The sequence below is a fragment of the Mustela nivalis genome, assembly GCF_964662115.1.
Source record: "Mustela nivalis genome assembly, chromosome: 5".
Classification (NCBI taxonomy): domain Eukaryota; kingdom Metazoa; phylum Chordata; class Mammalia; order Carnivora; family Mustelidae; genus Mustela; species Mustela nivalis.
Genome location: NC_139024.1, coordinates 57,431,466 through 57,451,486, shown reverse-complemented (window position 1 = coordinate 57,451,486; position 20,021 = coordinate 57,431,466). Strand labels below are relative to the sequence as shown.

General features: G+C 37.3%; 1 protein-coding gene across 4 annotated transcripts in view; it reads left to right on the top strand.

The window, feature by feature from the left end:
• The window catches only part of UTRN (utrophin), a 507,070-nt gene that overhangs the window by 254,257 nt on the left and 232,792 nt on the right, over positions 1-20,021 (top strand). For all 4 annotated transcript variants that reach the window (XM_082730779.1, XM_082730780.1, XM_082730777.1 and 1 more), the window contains 3 exons: positions 1,161-1,366; positions 2,951-3,105; positions 17,483-17,672. In XM_082730779.1, coding sequence (XP_082586905.1) covers positions 1,161-1,366; positions 2,951-3,105; positions 17,483-17,672 — 551 coding nt within the window. The remainder of the gene's footprint in view (positions 1-1,160; positions 1,367-2,950; positions 3,106-17,482; positions 17,673-20,021) is intronic.

Here is a 20,021-nt window from a genome sequence, read left to right as displayed (position 1 = left end):
GATAAATTCGTTCTTTCTGTAAGTGGAAAACAAGCAATCTATTTAAATTGTTAAACAATACAGCTTAAAACAGATGATCTCATTGAATGATTTTTAAAAATTATTACATGTAAGTATGATTTTCAGTGTTCTGAGCAGTCTTAAATCGATCACTCTATGGTTTGCGGTATCCCCTAGATATCCCAAGAATTTTACCAGTAGGTCCCGATACGACTTAGCTGCAATGTTATTTTATCGTTAAGTACTTAATGGCTTGGTATTTAACTATTGCTCTCCAGTCTGTGTGACATCCGAAGCATCTTCTAGAAGAATATTTTTAATTTCCTACCTACTTATTATCCGTGGGTTGTTGAAATCATTCAAAGCTATAGTTTACTAGTGCTTCAGTTCAAGATCTTGAACTATTCATGAAGTAATTAACCAAAGATTTAAGTTTCTTTAGGTCTCTCTTTAGCTTCATGTTAAAAATGAGAAGAGGAGAGAAAGGAAGGGAGAAAAAGGAAGGAGAGCAGACAGAAGAGAGAAAGAAAGAAAGATAGAAAGGAATACTAAAAAGAAAGAGGAAAAGAACTAATGTGGATTTTTTTTATGGTAAAGAGGTACTGGGTAGATAGAACTTGAATCTAATTTGCTTTTAGTGTTTCTCTTGAGTGTATAAAAATACTTTCTTTTAGACAGGTTTCATGCAACAGTAAGACAAATATGAAAAGTATTCGTAAATAGATTATTTCCTTGTAAAATCTTGACAACCTTCGAGTATCTCCTTTGAGGATGACAAGTGACTGCCTCTGTGTCTTAAAGTTCTGTCATAAAGTATTGTTAAACTCTGCCTTCATCAAACCACGATCTGTGAATATACATCAGAGAGGAATATATTTTCTTTATAATTTTTGGTTTATCCATCGTAGATATTTTTATTGTGAGATATTTCAGTGCATTTAAAATAGAATTTAATTCAAGATTCTTCTTCAAGAATAGTTTCACAGAGATGTGTTGGTTGTATGGTATGGTAGACATGTATTAAATTCCCTTAAAAATGTATACAGCAACTTGCCTTCTTTTTCTTTTCTATTTATAACCTTACTTATGATAAATTTGAAATCAGGTATTTTTTTCCCTTTCCTGATAGTTTCTGGGATTATTTTTGTATGCTTCCTCAGTGGAAAAGGTCAAGAACCAGTGGGACAGCACTCAGCATGGTGTCGAGTTAAGACAGCAGCAGCTAGAGGATATGATTATTGACAGCCTTCAGTGGGATGACCACAGGGAGGAAACCGAGGAACTTATGAGAAAATACGAGGCTCGATTCTATATTCTCCAACAAGCCCGAAGGGATCCGCTTATCAAGCAGATTTCTGATAATCAAGTAAGATTCATTAGATTTGTGGGGCTTTCTTGGGCATTATTAATTTATTGGATGTACTTTTTTGTTTTTTGGTAACTGTAATTTTTAGGACCCTTGTCATGATATTTTCCCATTGCTTTGAATATACATTGAAATTTATATAAAGAATTTGACCAGGAAGGTCGTTGAAAAATTTCAGGAGGTGTAACAAGTAGAAATATGCCTGTATACCAGATGTGTTGCTCACGGATTCTTTGCAAATGGAACACAACCATGAACCAGCACCTAGAAAGAGAGTATTTTCAGTATCTCAGGAACCCTCTGTTTTTCTGTCTTCCATGTCTGCTCTGAAGCTTATTTTTATTTATGAAATTTTCTGAGATTTTTGTTTGAAGCTAGTGTACTGAACAATTCAGGTAATAAGTTTAGTTCCTTTTAATACTTTTATAACTAAACTGTTTTATCTATGTCGTCAGAGTAGGTAACTTTTTTGATTGGTTTGAATATAAAATTGATGATATTGAACATCGATGGTATTTTAAATTCTCTCTATAATTACAGAAAATGTTTTTGAATTAGAGGTTATAGTTTTTAGGTTATATTTTGTCATAATATTTATTTGCCCTTCAGAGAGCCTAAGATGAAAGTGTATATTTGTGTAGAATATATGGGAAACAAAATCTAAGACTTGAGAGCATGTTTTTATAATTCACACAAGTAGACTTTCTATGGTTACAATTTAAAAATCAAGTGGCCAGGTGTCCTGATTTTTTGGATCATTTTCTGTGTTTATGACATCTGCTGATTGTTTTCACCAAACGACTCAAATATAATAATCAGCAATGCGCCAGGATACTTAAGGAATACAATACTTGGAGGAATACAATTAAAAGTGAGATGAATGCTTCAATCATCTATTATTCAGTCAGAATATTCATTTCTAAATTTTCTACTCAGACTCTAGGATAGATTTTTTTTTTTTTTTTTTGCCAGTTGCTATAAAAAGCATTATGGGAACATTCATTTCTCATTTAGATTTCATGGAGAGTATCTTGATCCAGGGGCTCTGAGAGGTGGAAAACCAATGCCTGTGGACACACTCAGCATCAGTTTAATTATTTAATAGCAATTCTTAGTAAACCTGGCTTGGCTACTTGATCCACCCAAGCAGTTAACTTTGTCAACAGGCACCGTGACCCAGGGGCACAGAAGACTTCCATATTGTTGGCTCTTTTCCTTCCTGCCAGCATGTAGAGAGGAACTCTGTAGTAAGTTCATTCCTGTATGATGCATGTTGCTATAAGGATCAGATATGTAGCAGAACAAAGGAAAAAGATAAATGCTTTGAGGAAGTATAGTATCCCTCAAAGGTAAAGATAGCCTCTTAATATCTGCTGTGTACCTGATCATTCCTTAGACATTTGCCTTTTTACTTACAGAATTACTTTTATTTAAGCTATGTTCAAGAGTTTGTCCCATAATTTGCTTTTTTCTTTTGATATTTGTGTCTAAAACTTGTTGAAACCTATGAGGAGAACCATTGTTTAGGTAGTACTAGTTACCGAGTGACCAAATCTAATAATGACACCTGCAATTACACCTTAGGTATTGCTTCAAGAACTGGGTCCTGGTGATGGTATTGTAATGGCGTTTGAAAACGTTCTGCAGAAACTGCTGGAGGACTATGGTAATGATGACACCAGGAATGTGAAAGAAACCACTGAGTACTTGAAAACATCATGGATCAACCTCAAACAAAGGTAACATGAAGGGCCTGGCAGGTAAATGCATGTAGAGACGAGAATTTGATCGCTTTGGCTTTCTCATGGAAACATACCAAATATGAGACTACCAGAAATAAATATTTTTGTTACTTTTTAAAAAATTTTGTTCAGTGCTGGGTTAGTATCACACTTAGTACAGAAGGTATATTTATACTTTGTCTATTTGAATTTCTGCAATGGAATTTTTCCTTGAATGAATCTAAACCTTGCCAAACATTTTATGTGTTCTGATTTTCTTATGCCTCCCAGCATTACCTGGAATATATCCTGTAGTACACTGGGGGTAAGGACTGGTGAGGTATTTACAGATGCATGAGGGTAATATTATCCCTAATTATAATGAAAATAGTGGTGCCTGGGTGGTTCCATCCATTAAGCATCTGCCTTTGGCTCAGATCATGATCCCAGGGTCCTGGGATCCAGCCCTGCGTCAGGCTCTCTGCTCAGGAGGGACGTTTGCTTCTCCCTCTGCTGGCCTTTCCCCCAGCTTGAGTGTGCTTTCTTTCTCTTTCTCTGTCAGATAAATAAATAAAATATTAAAAAAAAATAAAACTATATATAATTAAAGTCATGTGCTCTTTGGCGAGGTCATCCTTAGTTGAAGCTGAGAATGCATGGATCCAGTGCCAGACTTCTGAAATACACTATGTGTATTTAGGGCTTCATCTAATTTGTTTTCTTTCCATCACTCTGTCTAGTCAGTATATTTGGAACAGTCTAAAATAGCATATGTATTTACCAGAGAGATTTTCCTGTCACTTGAACACCTAGGGTCTGAGGAACTGTAAACAGTGGTTAGCAACTCTTTAAAATAGCATAGTTAAATTCATCATCAGGAAAAAGTGTTTACTTCTTGCATAGTACAGGGAATGCCTGTGTCTAATGAAATTATGGTTTCACACACATCTTTATCTATTCAGATATAACCACCTGAAAGCAAATTTGTATCAAAACGCATTTATTTTGGAGTGAATAAAATGGATAATACTAAAACACTTTATGACGCATATTACTGGTAATAAAGTATGGCCAAGCATTTAATAACCGCTTGACATGGAGGTGTTTTATACATTTTTAGAATGTCATTTTTAGTTAGAGTCTATAAAGTAGATTTTAGATTTTGGGGAAACCCGAAGACAAGAATTACGAGGCAGTATATGAGTATGAATATATATATTTTGCTACATATACCTAGGATTCTGGAGGAAATAAGAGTAGGGTAGCACATACAACACTAGAGTAGTTAAAGCAGAAGATAGCTATTATCCTGCTCTTTCTAGAACTTTAGTACAGCTGTTTCAATCTGTTGTAACAGCTTCCTTGGATACAGTAAGGATCCCAAAACTAAGGCAGGGAAGAGAGTGAATTAAAAACGGCGTTAAGTATAAACTTCCTGTTATAGGATAAGTAAATCCTAGGGATATAATAATGCAGTGTGGTGACCACAGTTAGCAAGCCTGTATTGTGTAATTGAATGTTCCAGGCAGATCTTAAAAATTCTCATCACAAGAGAAAAAAAATGTGTAACCATGTGTGGTGATAGATGTTAACCAAACTTACTGTGTTAATCATTTTGCAGTATATCCTTACATCCAATCATTATGTTCTACACCTAAAACTAATATATTATATGTCAATTACATGTCAATTAAGACAGCTTTAACATTAAGATAGTCCTTAAGCCTACTTTATCTGAGTGTTTCAAAAAAATCAATGTGTAAGAATTATGACTTTGTTTTTGTTGTAAACGATACCAGAAAAACTGATCACTTAGGAATGTGAAACCTGCTTTATTTAGCACCTCAAATTCTTTTTTTTTTTTTTTTTTGCTTTTACTTTGTAAATATTTTAAGACAGCCTACAGCAGTAGTTAGATTAGATGGAAGAGGCAATTAAAAATGAATTATATTCCAAGGTGATCTTTCATTTATCAGAGTTAAGACAAGCACAGTGTTGCAATTTTATGGTAGTAACAAGTCATTGTGCTTATTCTAGTTTCTTACTGCATTTTCAGAGGAAATACATCAACATTAAAACTTAGACATGATTTAGGTATATTGCTATCTATAAAGCAGAGAAAATACAGCAAAACTGTAGCTCACAGGATCCTTTACATGAGTGACAGCTGGGGGTTCTATGTATTGCAAGGATTTTCACTTTTAAACACAGTGATATTTACAATTTTTAACTGTTTTAATTGGGGACCGTTCTAGAATATACAAATCTTTCCTTGCCTTAAACAAAACACATAAACTTACAAGCAACATTAAAAAAAAAAAAATTCTTGGCATTACTGTTGTAAAGAGAGAGTCAACAAACTTTAAGAGCTTTAAGAGCTATCCACAGGCTTACACTGCATTTAAGCCAGTGTTTCTCAACATTTTTACATTATCAGCCCCAAAGAGCCCTGTTAGATCCCCATTCCCATGAAATTTTCATACCATGAGTATACTGTGTGTCTGTTTCTATACTTTATAGTTGTGCTTCATACATAAAAAGGGTAGATTTTTCCACTCCCCTCCCCAACCCTGCCCCATTGAAGAACCACTTCTCACCTCCATTGAGAGTGCATGGTCTAATGTCAGGCTCCGAGGCTCAGAGACAGTGAATGACATGTTCAAAGTCACATAGTGTGGCCAAGATGATATTTCTCTGTGCTAAGTTATGATAATGCTCTTCCTGCTCTGAGTTCTGAAGAATTGGTAGTAAATTTATTCAGACTGCCATGCTTTGTGAGATTTTCTGCTTTATTTTTAGTGTATGAATTTTATTGGGTGTCTTCCCATTGTCAGGCTCTGTGCTAATCCCTTTATTTAATCCTCAAACCATAAGAGACAGGCAACGTGTTCATCAATGCTGTGTCAGTGAATCAACTGAAGCAGAGGAAAGTTAAGGAGTGCCCGAGATCATACAGCTCAAAAGAGCAGAGCTGAGACTGATATCCAAACCTTTTTAACTGTGCTGTCGGGCTCTTACATCCTTTAAAAATAATTTGTTTTCTTCCTTTGTTATCAGAATGTCAGTGATGGCTGGTGACTGCTCTGTGTACCCACCTCTCAGATCTGTCTGTGATTCCACTTACTGTTTCTTATCTGTGTGGAGTTAAGAAATCAGATCTGATTAAAGATTGTATGGAGGCCTCTATTATGAATAATGCAGCATTCTTCACTATATGTCCGTTGTGCCCTCTACCGTGGTCACAAAGAGGCTGTCTATGAGGGCTCTCTTAATCTTCCAGCCGTATTCAGTATATGCGTCATTGGCAGCCAAATTGGGGGGGGGGGGTCGGTAAAGGGTTATTATACTTGCTCATGGAATAATGTCATCGCAGCATAATGTGTGAAGTTTAATATCAGCTTTCAAAGGAAATGTTTTGTATGAATTGCAATTGGCCTAAGTAATTTGGCCATTCACAGCTACAGGGCCTCGTTCTCTTATCTCTGATGCCAAAATCCAATAGCTCTGATAACAGAAAACTTTGAATTGACATGAGGCTGTTTATTATAGTCTTTATTTATCCTGCTTAGTATAAATAGCCTTGTTCCTAGCTGTAGAAATGTTAATATGTTTGCTGCCTCCATCCCTACTATGTGTAATATGTCATACAGATATATTCATAAGAATAACTTTTTATTGTGCAGAAAATTCTTAATTCTGAAACACAGTAGCTCCCAGCATGTTGGATTCTGCAAACAAAAGGCCCGTCTCTAACATTTTTAACTAACTGATGTACATTGACCCCTGCTCTTTTCGTCTGTGCAACGTTTTCTCCCTTGTATCTCTTAATGCCAGGTAACACATTTTTTAATGTAAACTGAGATGTATTGAAAGTTGAAAAGTGTTTGTAGTAACTTTTGAAGTGTGAATGCCTGATTTGGGTCTGAAGTGTTGGTTAGCCCCGGAGTGCCTATGTATATGTATATGTTAGTGTACACGTATACACAACCTAGTTAACTATGTTGAGATATTGTAAAGGAAATGAGACAATGTAATTTTGTGCTATCAGGAATATCTTATACATTATTGATCACTAAGTGGTGGGAAGATGAACAATTCTCTGCAGTGAGTCTGCTCTCTTTATGATGCAGGGATATGCTGTGAGTCAGGTTGGACGTGGGGCTGAGGCAGGTTTGAATAGGATCACAGGTAACATCAGAATCCTGGTAGATGGGGCACAGAGCTTCCTGGGGGAACTTGAATTTTGCTGGGCAGTGATGACTGCCTGTTTGTGGTTTATAATAATAAATGTGTAGCAATGCTCATTGACTCAGAGGCAAGTAGAAAGAATGCAGATGGAAGATCCGAGGCAGGGGAGAGGAAGGGGTTGTAAAAGAGTGGACCCAGATACGGCTCCTAGTCCATGATCTGGTCTCAGACGTCCCTTCTGCTGGGTGCTGCAGTCCCTCACTGTGGCTTGGCAGGTGGACCTTGAGTTGACTTACAGACACTACTTAACTTTCAAGGTAGCGAGCAACTGTTAGAACTATCACGCAGTGACCATGGGCCTGGAGATCAGTCTATGAACGTCATGGATAAATATCTGGTGCTTTGGAAGAGGAGGATTTTGCCTGGAAGGTGGGAGGACAATGGCCGGAAAACAGCAGTGAAAAGCAAGGAGGAGGACCCTTATTCCAATGACTACCTGCGGCATATAGGATCTGTGAGGAAAAAGAAAAAAGTGTCCTTGGAAGTTTTCAAGGGGAACTCATGGTCCTAAGGAAACCAGTTTCACTTAGGATAAGGTGAAGGAGTTGATCTGTGGTCTGCTGATCATAGAACAGAGTTCTGGACATAACAGAAAAAGGTTTGGGGGGGTGAAGTGGAGCAGATTGGGGAAGGCACGGAGTTGTATTAGCTACAGCCCTATATCTGTTGGCCAGGAAACACTGGATATTTGGTAGTGATAGCTAAAAGGGAAATAGGATGTGGTAATGTACATTCTGCCATGGAAATAGCTCTGTGGTCTTACATATTTGCTTACTGACAGCAGCAGTTCTAGGGAGAGCTGCTCCTTTGGGTTATATAAGGTCAGGGGCAGGCATCAAGGAGTGGGTATGGGGCTGGTGGGGGCTTCTTTCTTGAGCTTCCCAGTTGGTGTGGCAATGGCAGCCTGGAACAGTCTCCTTAAATCCCCTGGAGTGAATATTTAAGTGCTTGATCATGATGACCCAATCTCTGGGTCTCCTAAAGGACCACAGATTGTGCGGTGTATTTGCAGGTACTAATTCTTCATCAAATCAACTGCATTTCCCCAAAGTGTGATTTAATACATTTTTTAGCCAAATGTTATTTTATTTACTGACAGAATTACCTTGTGAAAACATCCATTGAAAAGCTTAAAGAATTATTTCATTGTAAGTTTTCTACATGCCACTCAAACTTCTGATGCCAGTGTTCTCCTCTCAAAAGAGACAAGTATATTTAAATCTCATGTAACTGTAAAGATCACCTTTTAAGTATACCAAAATTTAGCAACACATATCTGTGGGTTTCTGAAGGTATTATTTTCCATTAAAATAGAAAGAAAAAAGAGGGGTGCCTTGGTGGCTCAGTTGGTTAAGCATCTGTCTTCAGCTTAGGTCATGATCTCAGAGTCCTGGGACCGAGTTCCACATTGGGCTCTCTGCTCATCAGAGAGTCTACTTCTCCCTGTCCACCTTTTGTGTTCTCTCACACTCTGTCTCTTTTTCTCTCTTTCTCAAATAAATAAATAAAATCTTAAAAAAAAAAAAGATACCTGGTTGCATTTACTCTGTTGACCAATTATAATAAGTACATGTGCGCTGGATTAATAATATATCTTGTTGCTTAAAATATCAAGTATTGGGGCGCCTGGGTGGCTCAGTGGGTCAAAGCCTCTGCCTTCGGCTCAGGTCGTGGTCCCAGGGTCCTGGGATCGAGCCCCACATCGGGCTTTCTGCTCCATGGGGAGCCTGCTTCCTCCTCTCTCTCTGCCTGCCTCTCTATCTACTTGTGATCTGTCTGTCAAATAAATAAATAAAATCTTAAAAAAAAAATTATAAAAAAAAAATATCAAGTATTATATAACATCTTTAAAATACCATTAAAAAAGTCACTTAGATGGGTGGCCACGTTCTGTTGTGCTACAAGATAACTATAAGCTATTTTGTAGAATATCAGCTGCTTTTACAGCAGAAATCTTTTAAAAAGCTGAAAGTTTATGTTTAAAAAATCCCAGTTCCCTTTAAGATAAACTATTATAAATCTGTCACCCATGGATTCCCCAAATCTTTCATGAGAAGCTATTTACATTTTCAGTGTGCACCATTTCTTGTCCCAAAGAATTCTATAGTCCGTTACTTTTGTTTCTTCAAGAAAAATTCTTGTTTCTGCTAACGTTACCCTTCTAAACTTCAAATATTGTTATCTTTTTTGCTTTCTGCCTATCCTTATTCTTTATGATTTATAGGTTTAAAAAGATTTAAAAGAAATCTCTGCCTTTGTCTAGTAGCCACAATTCCCTAAACTTGATATCCCTCCCCCCCGCCTCCCATAACAGCGCTCCTACCCCTGTATTCTCCTATGATATTTCTCAGAACGTCCTCTGGCTTTCTGATCCTGAGATGTAGCAACCTGAACTGCCGGATATAAAGTCTTCCCTGAGAATTGTAGACAAATGGGAGTTCAGCGCCACATGTGATCTTGGGAACTGGCACACGAGTACTTCCCAGCCCCTGTCCTCATCTCTCCCCATCAGTAATATGTTATTGACATTCAGTGATTCCTTTTTTTAAACATTTTATTTATTTATTTATTTGACAGAGAGATTACAAGTGGGCAGAGAGGCAGGCAGGGAGAGATGGGGAAGCAGGCTCCCCGCTGAGCAGAGAGCCCGATGAGGGGCTCAATCCCAGGACCCTGAGATCATGATCTGAGCTGAAGGCAGAGACTTAACCCACTAAGCCACCCAGGCACCCCAACGTGCAGTGATTCTTGATGACAGTGAGGGATTCTTGATTTGAAGTGAGGGATGGAGGTGGGAGTGGAGAGTGGAGAGTGGAGCACGTTTTGTAATCTTGGTGATGGATTATGTGGTTTTCAAAGGACCCCTGGAGACTCTGAAATGGATCCTTTACTTCTCTAGTCCAAGCAACTTAGTTTAAGGATGGAAAAAAATAAAAAAAGGGAGATTTGAAGTGATTTATCCCAAGCCATAGAACCAGTAAATGGCAGAGGTGGTAGAATTAGGTCATTTTCTTCTGAGAGCCATGTGCACATGGCTTAAAGGTAATTTATTAGCCTGTGCGGTAAAGTGTGCATACTCATTCCTGAACCTCTCATTTTGCAATTATTTTTGGCCTTATGGTTGTATAATAAATCATGGGAAATTTTTTGAAAATGGATAAAAGAGTTTTGTAGTGTCCAGTATACCATACTCTAGCAATGGATCTAGTTTTAAGAGGACTAGCATGTGTGGTATGTTACCTTTAAGCTATATTCTATTTGAAATTCTGTATGAAATTATAGTTGAAAAATAAGACTATAAATGAATGTACATGATGATTATAAGGTTTTAAAATGTATATTATAATAATATGAAGATAGTTTGGACTGGTGTAAATAGAGTTTACTTTCTGTATTTGTTATTTTTAATAATTGATTGTATTCATGATTTAAAAAAAATCTGACACCCAGATATATGTGAACTTGAAAAAATTCTCCAGGACCTTTATTACTAAACTGCACATTTGCATGATGTAGGCAAAATTAATTTCCCAATATTTCACTCAATTCATGTAGAAGATTAGGGAAAATATCATTTGTTGAGTATTTACAATATCTTGAAACATTTATGTATGTATACCTCACTTTGTTCTTAAAATATTGCAGGAAGGATTTTTTTTTTAATTAGTTTATTCAGTACATACTTGAGTTCCTACTGTGTGTAGGCCCTGGGGTTACCAGGTGCACTGATGATTCAGAAACTGCAAACAGACAACCAGATAGTCCCTTTCGCTCATGATTGGAGATGGGCTGCAGTGGCAGAATGTCTTCCAAAGGTGGAGAGACTATCTTGGTTCATCTGAGTGGGCTTGATTGTTCCATGCCTCTTTAAAAGTGAAGGCAGAAGCAGTCAGGAGCCAAGGAATGTGGGTGACCTCCAGCCAGAAGCTGGAAATGACAAGGAGAAAGAACTCTCTAGAGCCTCCAGAAAAGAACACAGCCCTGCTGACAACTTGATTTCAGTCCAGTGAGCCCTGTTTCAGAAACTAACTGACAGAACTGTGAGATGATAAACTCAGGTTGCTCTAAGCCACGAGGTGGTGATTTGTGACAGTAGCATGGCCAGTGAATAGGGTAAGGGACATCATGCCGTGTGTGGGCAGAGGTGCCATAGAAGGTGTCTGCAACAAGTTTTGGAAGGAAGGTGAAAATTAATTAGGTTGGAAGGGGAAGGTTCCTGGGAATGGGGAGAGGGGAGGATGGATATTTAAGGTAAAAGAAGTAAAAAGTAGGAAAAAAATAAAACAAGATGAAATCAGTGATGGAGACAAACCATAAGAGATGCTTAATCTTAGGAAACAAACTGAGGGTTGCTAGAGGGCTGGGGGGTGGAGGGACAGGGTAACTGGGTAATGGACGTTAAGGAGGGCATGGGATGTAATGAGCACTGGGTATTATATGAGACTGATGAGTCACTGACCTCTACCTCTGAAACTGATAATTCCTTGTAATTAGTTAATTGAATTTAAATTAAAAAATAAAAATTAAAGAAAAAAGTAAAGCTCTGGAGTGAGGATAAATAATTGCTTCATTTTTATAAGTAAATAACCCCATAGGATTCTCAGACATTACATCCTTTTGCTTCTAGTCTGGGCATTCTTAAGGTTTAATAGAGCTAATCTATAATGATCTGCTTTTACTTTAGCTGTTTGCCACATAACCTATTTTATACATATGAATAGTCTTAAAAATAAATGGTACAGATTGTGTAAAATTAAAGTGTTTGACTATACCAAATTTCATAGTCATTAATTTTAAGTGAGTGTTAAGAGTTGCCTATTGTTGATTAATTGCATGTGTATACTCATTTAATTTTTTGCTTTTAGTTACCTTTTTAGCACAACCTTTTTGTTTATTCTTAATACTCTTTTTTTCAGTTGATGTTTTAAAACTTGAAAACACCGGGGCGCCTGGGTGGCTCAGTGGGTTAAGCCTCTGCCTTCGGCTCAGATCATGATCCCAGGGGCGTGGGATCAAGCCTTGCATTGGGCTCTCTGCTTGGTGGGGAGCCTGCTTCACCTCTCTCTCTGCCTGCCTCTCTGCCTACTTGTGATCTCTCTCTGTCAAATAAATAAATTTTTAAAAAATCTTAAAAAAAAAATTGAAAACATGGGTGGGGTTAGGTGGAAGATAAAACACCAGCCCCCACCACTAACCACCCAAATTCTAGTGGGTAACTTCTAGATTTTAGAAAGTAAAGAAATACATATATATGATTTAAAAAATTAGAAGTACTTAAAGGTTTATTACGGAATATACTGGTTCTCTCACTACTCACCACAGTCTCCATCCCTAGGGGCAACTACTTTTTCTTATTTTGGCTTTTCCTTATGTCATTTATACATTTCCACATTCTACATAAAATGAGTATCCTATTATCTTCCAAAGCATCAGTATTAGACATTGTCTATGGATATCCTGTTCTGGTAAACATACAGGTTTCTCATGCTACCATTTTCTTTCCTTCCTCATCATTGAATTTTTTTTCACTTTTTTTAAATGTTTTTTGCTATGGTAAAATACACATAACAAAAAATTTACCATCTTCACTATTTTTAAGTATACAGTTCATTGGTATTAAATATTCATGTTGCTGTGCTATCATCACCACTGTCCATCCCTGTAATGCTTTTCATCTTGCAGAGTGAAAACTTTGTGCTCATTAGATGATAACTCCCTATTCTTTCTTTTCCCCACCTCTGGCAACCACCATTCTACTCTCTGTCTTTATGAATTTGACTACTCTAAGTACCTCATATAAGTGGAATCATACAGTATTTGTATGTTTGTAACTAGCTTATTTCACTTGGTATAATGTGCTCAAGGTTCATCCATGTTGTAGCAGATGTCAGAATTTCTTTCCTTTTTAAGTCTGAATAATATTCCACTGTATGTGTGTATTACATTTCTAATCCATAGATCTATTGATGCACACTTGGTTTGCTTCCACATTTTACCTATTGTGAATAATGCTGCTATGAATGTGGGTACACAAATACCATGTCAAGACCCCGTTTTCAGGTTTTTTTTGGATGTGTGCTCAAAAGTGGAATGGTAGATCATATGTTAATTCTATTTTTAATTTTTTGAGGAATCACTAGACTGTTTTCTAGAGTGGCTATACCATCTTATTGCCGAATTTTTAGATAAACAGGTATTCAGTATTGACATTGTTATGTGTGTCTAAACATCATTACCAGCCAAGCACTGAAGTTTATTATAATTTTGCTTCCTCTCTGTTTTTTCACCTGAAGTTAGCAATTGCCTTGCTTTTATGTACTTAGGTTTCTTTGCACCTGTTACTAATTTTCACATTTGCCAAAGGTCTGACGGTATAATTTACCACAAAGCAATCACAGTAAGCAGTCTATCACTTCTAATATTTTTTCTTAGACACAGTTTTTCTGTAGGCATACTTTACAGGCCTGCTGCAGAGCCACAATCTTAAGGATAATCTGTGCTTTTCTCCTGGTTTAGAATCCCTGTTTCCTGGATTTCATGTGTGTTTGTTTGTTTGTTTTTATTTGTTTTTCTTTTCTCTTTTGGGTTATTTCCTTGTTTTTTTCAGAGTGTATCCTTCATTAGTTTTGTGAAGTTAAAATAAGAAAACATAGCAGTTGAACGGTGATGACAGCCCTCACCTGGTTCAATGCACCACAGTCTCTTCTGAGATCTCTTTTTACCATTAGGCTGGGGCCTGTTTGCTTCTCCCTCTCTTGGATCTCTTGTTTTTATGCTTCTCCTATCTTTTTATTTTGTTCCTTGATTTACAAACTGATTTTTGTGGAGGTCATCTCTTAGTAGCTTCTTGAAAACTAGTATTTGGGAGGTAAGTTTAAAGACATTTTAAATAGATTGTCATTATTCTGTAAATACTTATTATAAAATTGGAATAAGGACTCTGAAATATGGAGATATGTAAGACTGCTTCTGCCATAGTGAGTCTGTGGAACAGAAGAACAGAAAACAAACCCATATAATACCGTCAACATAAAATTTAAGCATGTAACAATCCAAGGGCTATTCCAGAGAACATATGATTAATTTCTATATAAAGAGGAGTAATGACCTTTTATGAACTCAGAGAAAGGAAATCTAATTGGTCTGGGATGTTCTAAAGAAGGTAGACCTTAACTCTAAGGATCTGTAGGATTTTGGTAAGTGGAGGTGGTCAGAAGGGCATTTTTTTTTTAAGATTTTATTTATTTATTTGACACATAGAGAGAGAGATCACAAATAGGCAAAGAGGCAGGCAGAGAGAGAGGGGGAAGCAGGCTCCCTGCGGAGCTGAGAGCCCGATGTGGGGCTCGATCCTAGGACCCTGAGATCATAACCTGAGCCGAAGGCAGAGGCTTAACCCACTGAGCCACCCAGATGCCCCAAAAGGGCATTTTTATGTGTACATGAAGTTTTTGCGTGGGTTCAGCCTTAAGACTATCCCAGAGAAAAAGGAACATATCGTGATGACCTGAACAGAGTATGGGACAGAACTGGGGGATAGGCTAGAAAAGTGAACTAGTGATAGATTATGGAGGACATTGAGATTCAGGAAAAGCAATTTGGGTTTATTCTGTAGTCAGCCAAACACTACTGGAGGTTTATTTAGTAGCTAAAGGCTCAGGTGAAGTTGGTGGCTTATGAATAGAAACAGATAGCTTTCATGTCTGGCTTTTTTTCACTTAGCAGAACACATTTGAGATTCCTTCCATGTTGTTGCATCTGTCAGCAGTTGACTGTTGAGTAATACTCCATCATAGACAGCACACACCACAGCTGATCTGTTTACTGCTTGATGACATCTGGGTTATTACCTGTTTGGGGCTATTATGAATAAAGAATTTCATATGGATTTTTTGTGAGTGTGTGATTTCATTTCTTTTGAGTAAATACTGAGGAGTAGAATTGCTGGATTGTTCTTGATTACATGGTTAACTTTATTGTTATTATTTTTTTAACTTTATTTATTTATTTGACATAGAGATCACAAGTAGGCAGAGAGGCAGGCAGAGAGGGGGGGGGGAAGCAGGCTCCCTGCTGAGCAGAGAGCCCATGCAGGGCTCCATCCCAGGACCCTGAGACCATGACCCAAGCCGAAGGCAGAGGCTTAATCCACTGAGCCACCCAGGCACCACCCATGGTTAAATTTATAAAAAAAATCTTCCAAACTGGTTCTTAATGGTGGTACCGTTTTACACTCCCTCTTGCAAATGTATGAAAGTGGCAATTACTCTGTATTCTCAACAGCACTTGGTGCAGTCATTTTCTTAAAGCTATTCTAATATGGAGTGATGTCTCATTGTGGTTTGAATTTACATTTCTCTGATGATTAATGATGCGGAGTATCTTTTCATGTGCTTATTTGCCATCCATATATCTTCTATGATGATCTGTATTTAAATATTTTACCTACTGTGTTTGTTGTTGTATGTAGAAGATATGTGTTCATTATAAATTCAAAGAATACAGAAAAAGTACAATTGGAAAGTAAACCACCTTAAGTCCCAGCACCTAGAAATAACTTTTAATGTTAACATTCCAGACATTTGTCCTTTTATCTATATATATACATATATATATGTATATATATATATATATATACAGACCTGTATATAAGACAGGTGGATGGATGTGTGATGTACAGATAGATGAATGGGTGAACTAGAAAATATATATAAATATATATTAATGAGATCATATTACACATGCTGACTTTTCATTGTGATATAGTTCATATACCTTGAAATTAACCCTTTTAAAGTGTACAACTTAGAGGTTTTTAGTACATTCACCATGTAGTGCAGTCACAATACTGTTAATTTCAGAACATTGTATCGTCCCCAAAAGAAACCAATTACCCAATTATCAGTCAGTCCCCATTGCCTTCCACTCCAGTCCTAGGTAACAACTAATCTCTTTTCTCTCTGTGTAGATTTACCTCTTTTGGTCATTTCATATAAATATGAATGGATTCACACAATATGTGGCCTTTTGTGTCTTGTTTCTCTCACTTAGCATGTTTTCAAGGTTCATACATGTTATAACAATTATTAGTACTTTATTCCTTTTTATGGTTGAGTAATTCGTGTATGGCTATACTATATTTTATCTATCCATTTCTTTATCAGTGGACATTTGGGTTGATTGTATTATTTGGCTATAATAAATAATGATGCTCTCTGAAAACTTGTATACAAGTTTTTGTGTAGATACATGTTTTCAATTCCCTTGGGTTTAAACACCCTAGGGTGAATTGTTAGTCTCCATTTTTAATTTTTGTTGTTACTGTTGTTGTTTTGAGAGAAAGAGAGAGAGAGAGAGAGAGTGACACAGGGAGGGATAGAGGGGGAGAGAGAGAATCTTAACTAGGCTCCATGCCCAGCGCAGAGCCCTATGTGGGACTCAATATCATGACCTGAGCCGAAACCAAGTCAGATGCCTAACTGACCGAGTCACCAGGTGTACCTAAAATTGTTTGTTTTCTTCTTTTGAAGCTTTGAGGTCTATAAAGTTTTAAAATTGAAATTTACATGTATGTGTATCTCTTAAATGATACAACTCCATATTTCTGTGTATTAATTTTGATGTAGAGTTAATGAAGGTTTTATAAAAGCTTGATTGTCCATTGTTTTTCAGATATATTATTAAATCAGCTTAAAGAACCAGTTTGTATTGATCTGTGTTGTTTTAAAATAGTAAAGTAAGCCCTTTACATTATTTTCATTTTATCTTAAGTATTTCTTCTGATTTTACTGCTTCCTAGAATTCATTTAGTTATTCATTGCATGAATATTTAGTGATATGTCCTCTGAGTGTGAGGCACTATATGAAGATACTGAAATAAAACATTGGGGGATAACAATATACAGAAATGGAGTCATAATTATTTTATGATTTGGATGTGATTTTGTTAATATTTATATGTCTCTTCTCACTATTCACATTACTCCTCCCATGAAGGATTATTCAAGACACATACTCAAATCAATGTCCCAGTTACATTAGGTCCTTAAATTGATAAAGGCTCCTTGGAGGCTGTTTGTTGGTGTGCGTGATGAAGACTGTCCCACAGTAAGTAATAGAGACGTGCCTGTCATGTTGTTCCTTGCAGCATTGCTGACAGACAGAGTGCCTTGGAAGCGGAGTTGAGGACAGTGCAGGCCTCTCGCCGGGATCTGGAGAACTTCCTAAAGTGGATACAAGAAGCAGAAACCACAGTTAACGTGCTTGCGGATGCCTCTCAGCGGGAGAATGCTCTTCAGGACACTGTGCTGGCGAGGGAGCTCACACAGCAGCTGCAGGCAAGTGCGCGGGGCCCTGCACCCAGCATTTTTAGTTCCATGGTGCTCTTCTGATGCAGTGACATGCAAACTGATTACCGTTCAAGGGTGAGGTTGTTACTTCATTCGGTTATGAGATCCGTACTCCCCTGTGAAACACTGGTTTCTGGAAATAAGATTTCTAAAATATTTTACTTAGTAAGAGTGGAAAAACACCTTGTTTTATGGAAATAATAATTGTTTATTTAGACTTATAGGCTCATAGCTGTTCTGTTTTTGTCATTTTAAGCTCTGTCACACAGCCTTATTGAATCCTAAATTATAAGGGCATTTCCTTTTAATATGAAGTTGTTCCTTTCTCCATTTATTATAACATACTTAATATAAAAGCTGCAAAGGCTCTGTGGCTTAATTTACAACTAAGAACATTGGGCTTGGAGGTATTACTTTTATGTCTTTAGCTTGATAGCTGTGATTGTACATGCAGTCTGAGATTCAGATTTTTCTGCTATGCGAAATGTGCTAACACAAAACCTTTCCTCTACAAAAATGTATGAGGAATCGCACGTAGCATGACTGTCCTCTTGCCCTGCCCCCAAGGACAACTGCGTTAGTGCCCTTGAAGTTACCGTCTTTGTGCAGAATGACCTTGTCTTGCCAGTCACAGACCTTATCCTTTAAAACTTGGTTTTAAAACTGATTTTAATGGCACAGTTCCCTTGTCTACCACAGTTTCATGTCTACTTACTTCTATCTGCCTTGTCATTCACACATCATTTTGACTGTTATTACTTCTGAAATGCCTTTGAGCTCATGACCCAATGTCATGTCTTCTCCTGTCCCAGCCAATCACATGACTCCTCAAGGGCAGAAATTACGTTACTCCGCACTGTTGCCTATGCGATGCTGTGTGTGCACATTCTGGGTAGATACTGACTGTTGCCCATGGACCCTAATTTTGCCATTATGAAATTCAGTGTGATGACCTTTTTTGAGTCCTTTCTCGGAATTCTCTTCTCTTGAAACTCAGAGTGTTCACAAGTATGTAGATCTGGATAGAGGGTGTAGTAGCTTTCTTAGAACTACTCCTATTCTTATGAATTATTTTTAAGTTTAAAACTGTTTTCACATAAAAAGTACCAAAAAAATTTTTTTAAAGGACCTTTTGAGAATAGACTTATCTGTAACGTGTTCCCATGTATCCGGGCTATTTGGGGTGTTGTATGGTGGAGTCCTCGAGATTAATTCAGTGAAAATCTGTGTTTACTTATATCACTTCTTACTTCTTATTCATTGCATAATATATTTGTGACTTGGTAATGAGGGTGACCCAACAGGTATGGAGGTTAAATATGTGCTTTTGTCTCATCATCTAGAATCTCGGGAGGGTACTGTCCATGTTATCTGAAGAAATATTTAGCTATCATCTCATTTTCAGGGGGTTAGAGAGGGCTCTAAATGTGGGCCAATGCTAGAATGGATTATTTTTTATGATTTAAACAACTGGAAGCCTGACCTATAAATGCTCACAGATGCTTAACTTTACGTAATGGTGTTAAACTCAGAAGATACCCAGGCTGTGCATTTGAGGAGGCAACAGTTTTTAGACAATGAGCAAAGGAGGTGTGGAATGAACGTGATGTGAGCATCAGCAAAATGCAGACTTGTTTGAGGGTTTAATAATGTCTTCTGGCACATTTTATCTTGGGATATATCCTTACCATAGCCAAAATTCTTCGCAATATTTCGTGAGTAGCAAAACTGTAGAAATAAATGTAAATGAAGATGTTTAAAATCTTTCTAAATAAAAATAACTAGCACAAGATTCCTTGTCTTATGGCAACCAGCACCACAAAGAAAGGTTACTGACTAAAATAATAAAGCACGTTATGACATGCATGGTAAATGCCTCTCAAAATAGTTGCTGAAATTTAATGTTGTGGCTCATAAGAAGTATTAAAGAAGGCATTTATTAAGAGCCTATTTCAGTTTGTTTGTCTAAAGATAAACACATGCGTTTGCCTTTATTTAGGATATTTCCCATTATGGTAATTTGCATGATTTTTCACTGCCTTGCTCCTTTTATTTTTATTTTATTTTTTTTTAATTTTATTTATTTATCAGAGAGAGAGGGGGGGAGAGAGCGAGCACAGGCAGACAGAATGGCAGGCAGAGGCAGAGGGAGAAGCAGGCTCCCGGCTGAGCTAGGAGCCCGATGTGGGACTCGATCCCAAGACGCTGGGATCATGACCTGAGCCGAAGGCAGCTGCTTAACCAACTGAGCCACCCAGGCGTCCCTGCCTTGCTCCTTTTATAAAAGGATCTTAATTTTAAAACATTCTCCTCATTTTATTAAAAAAAAAAAACATC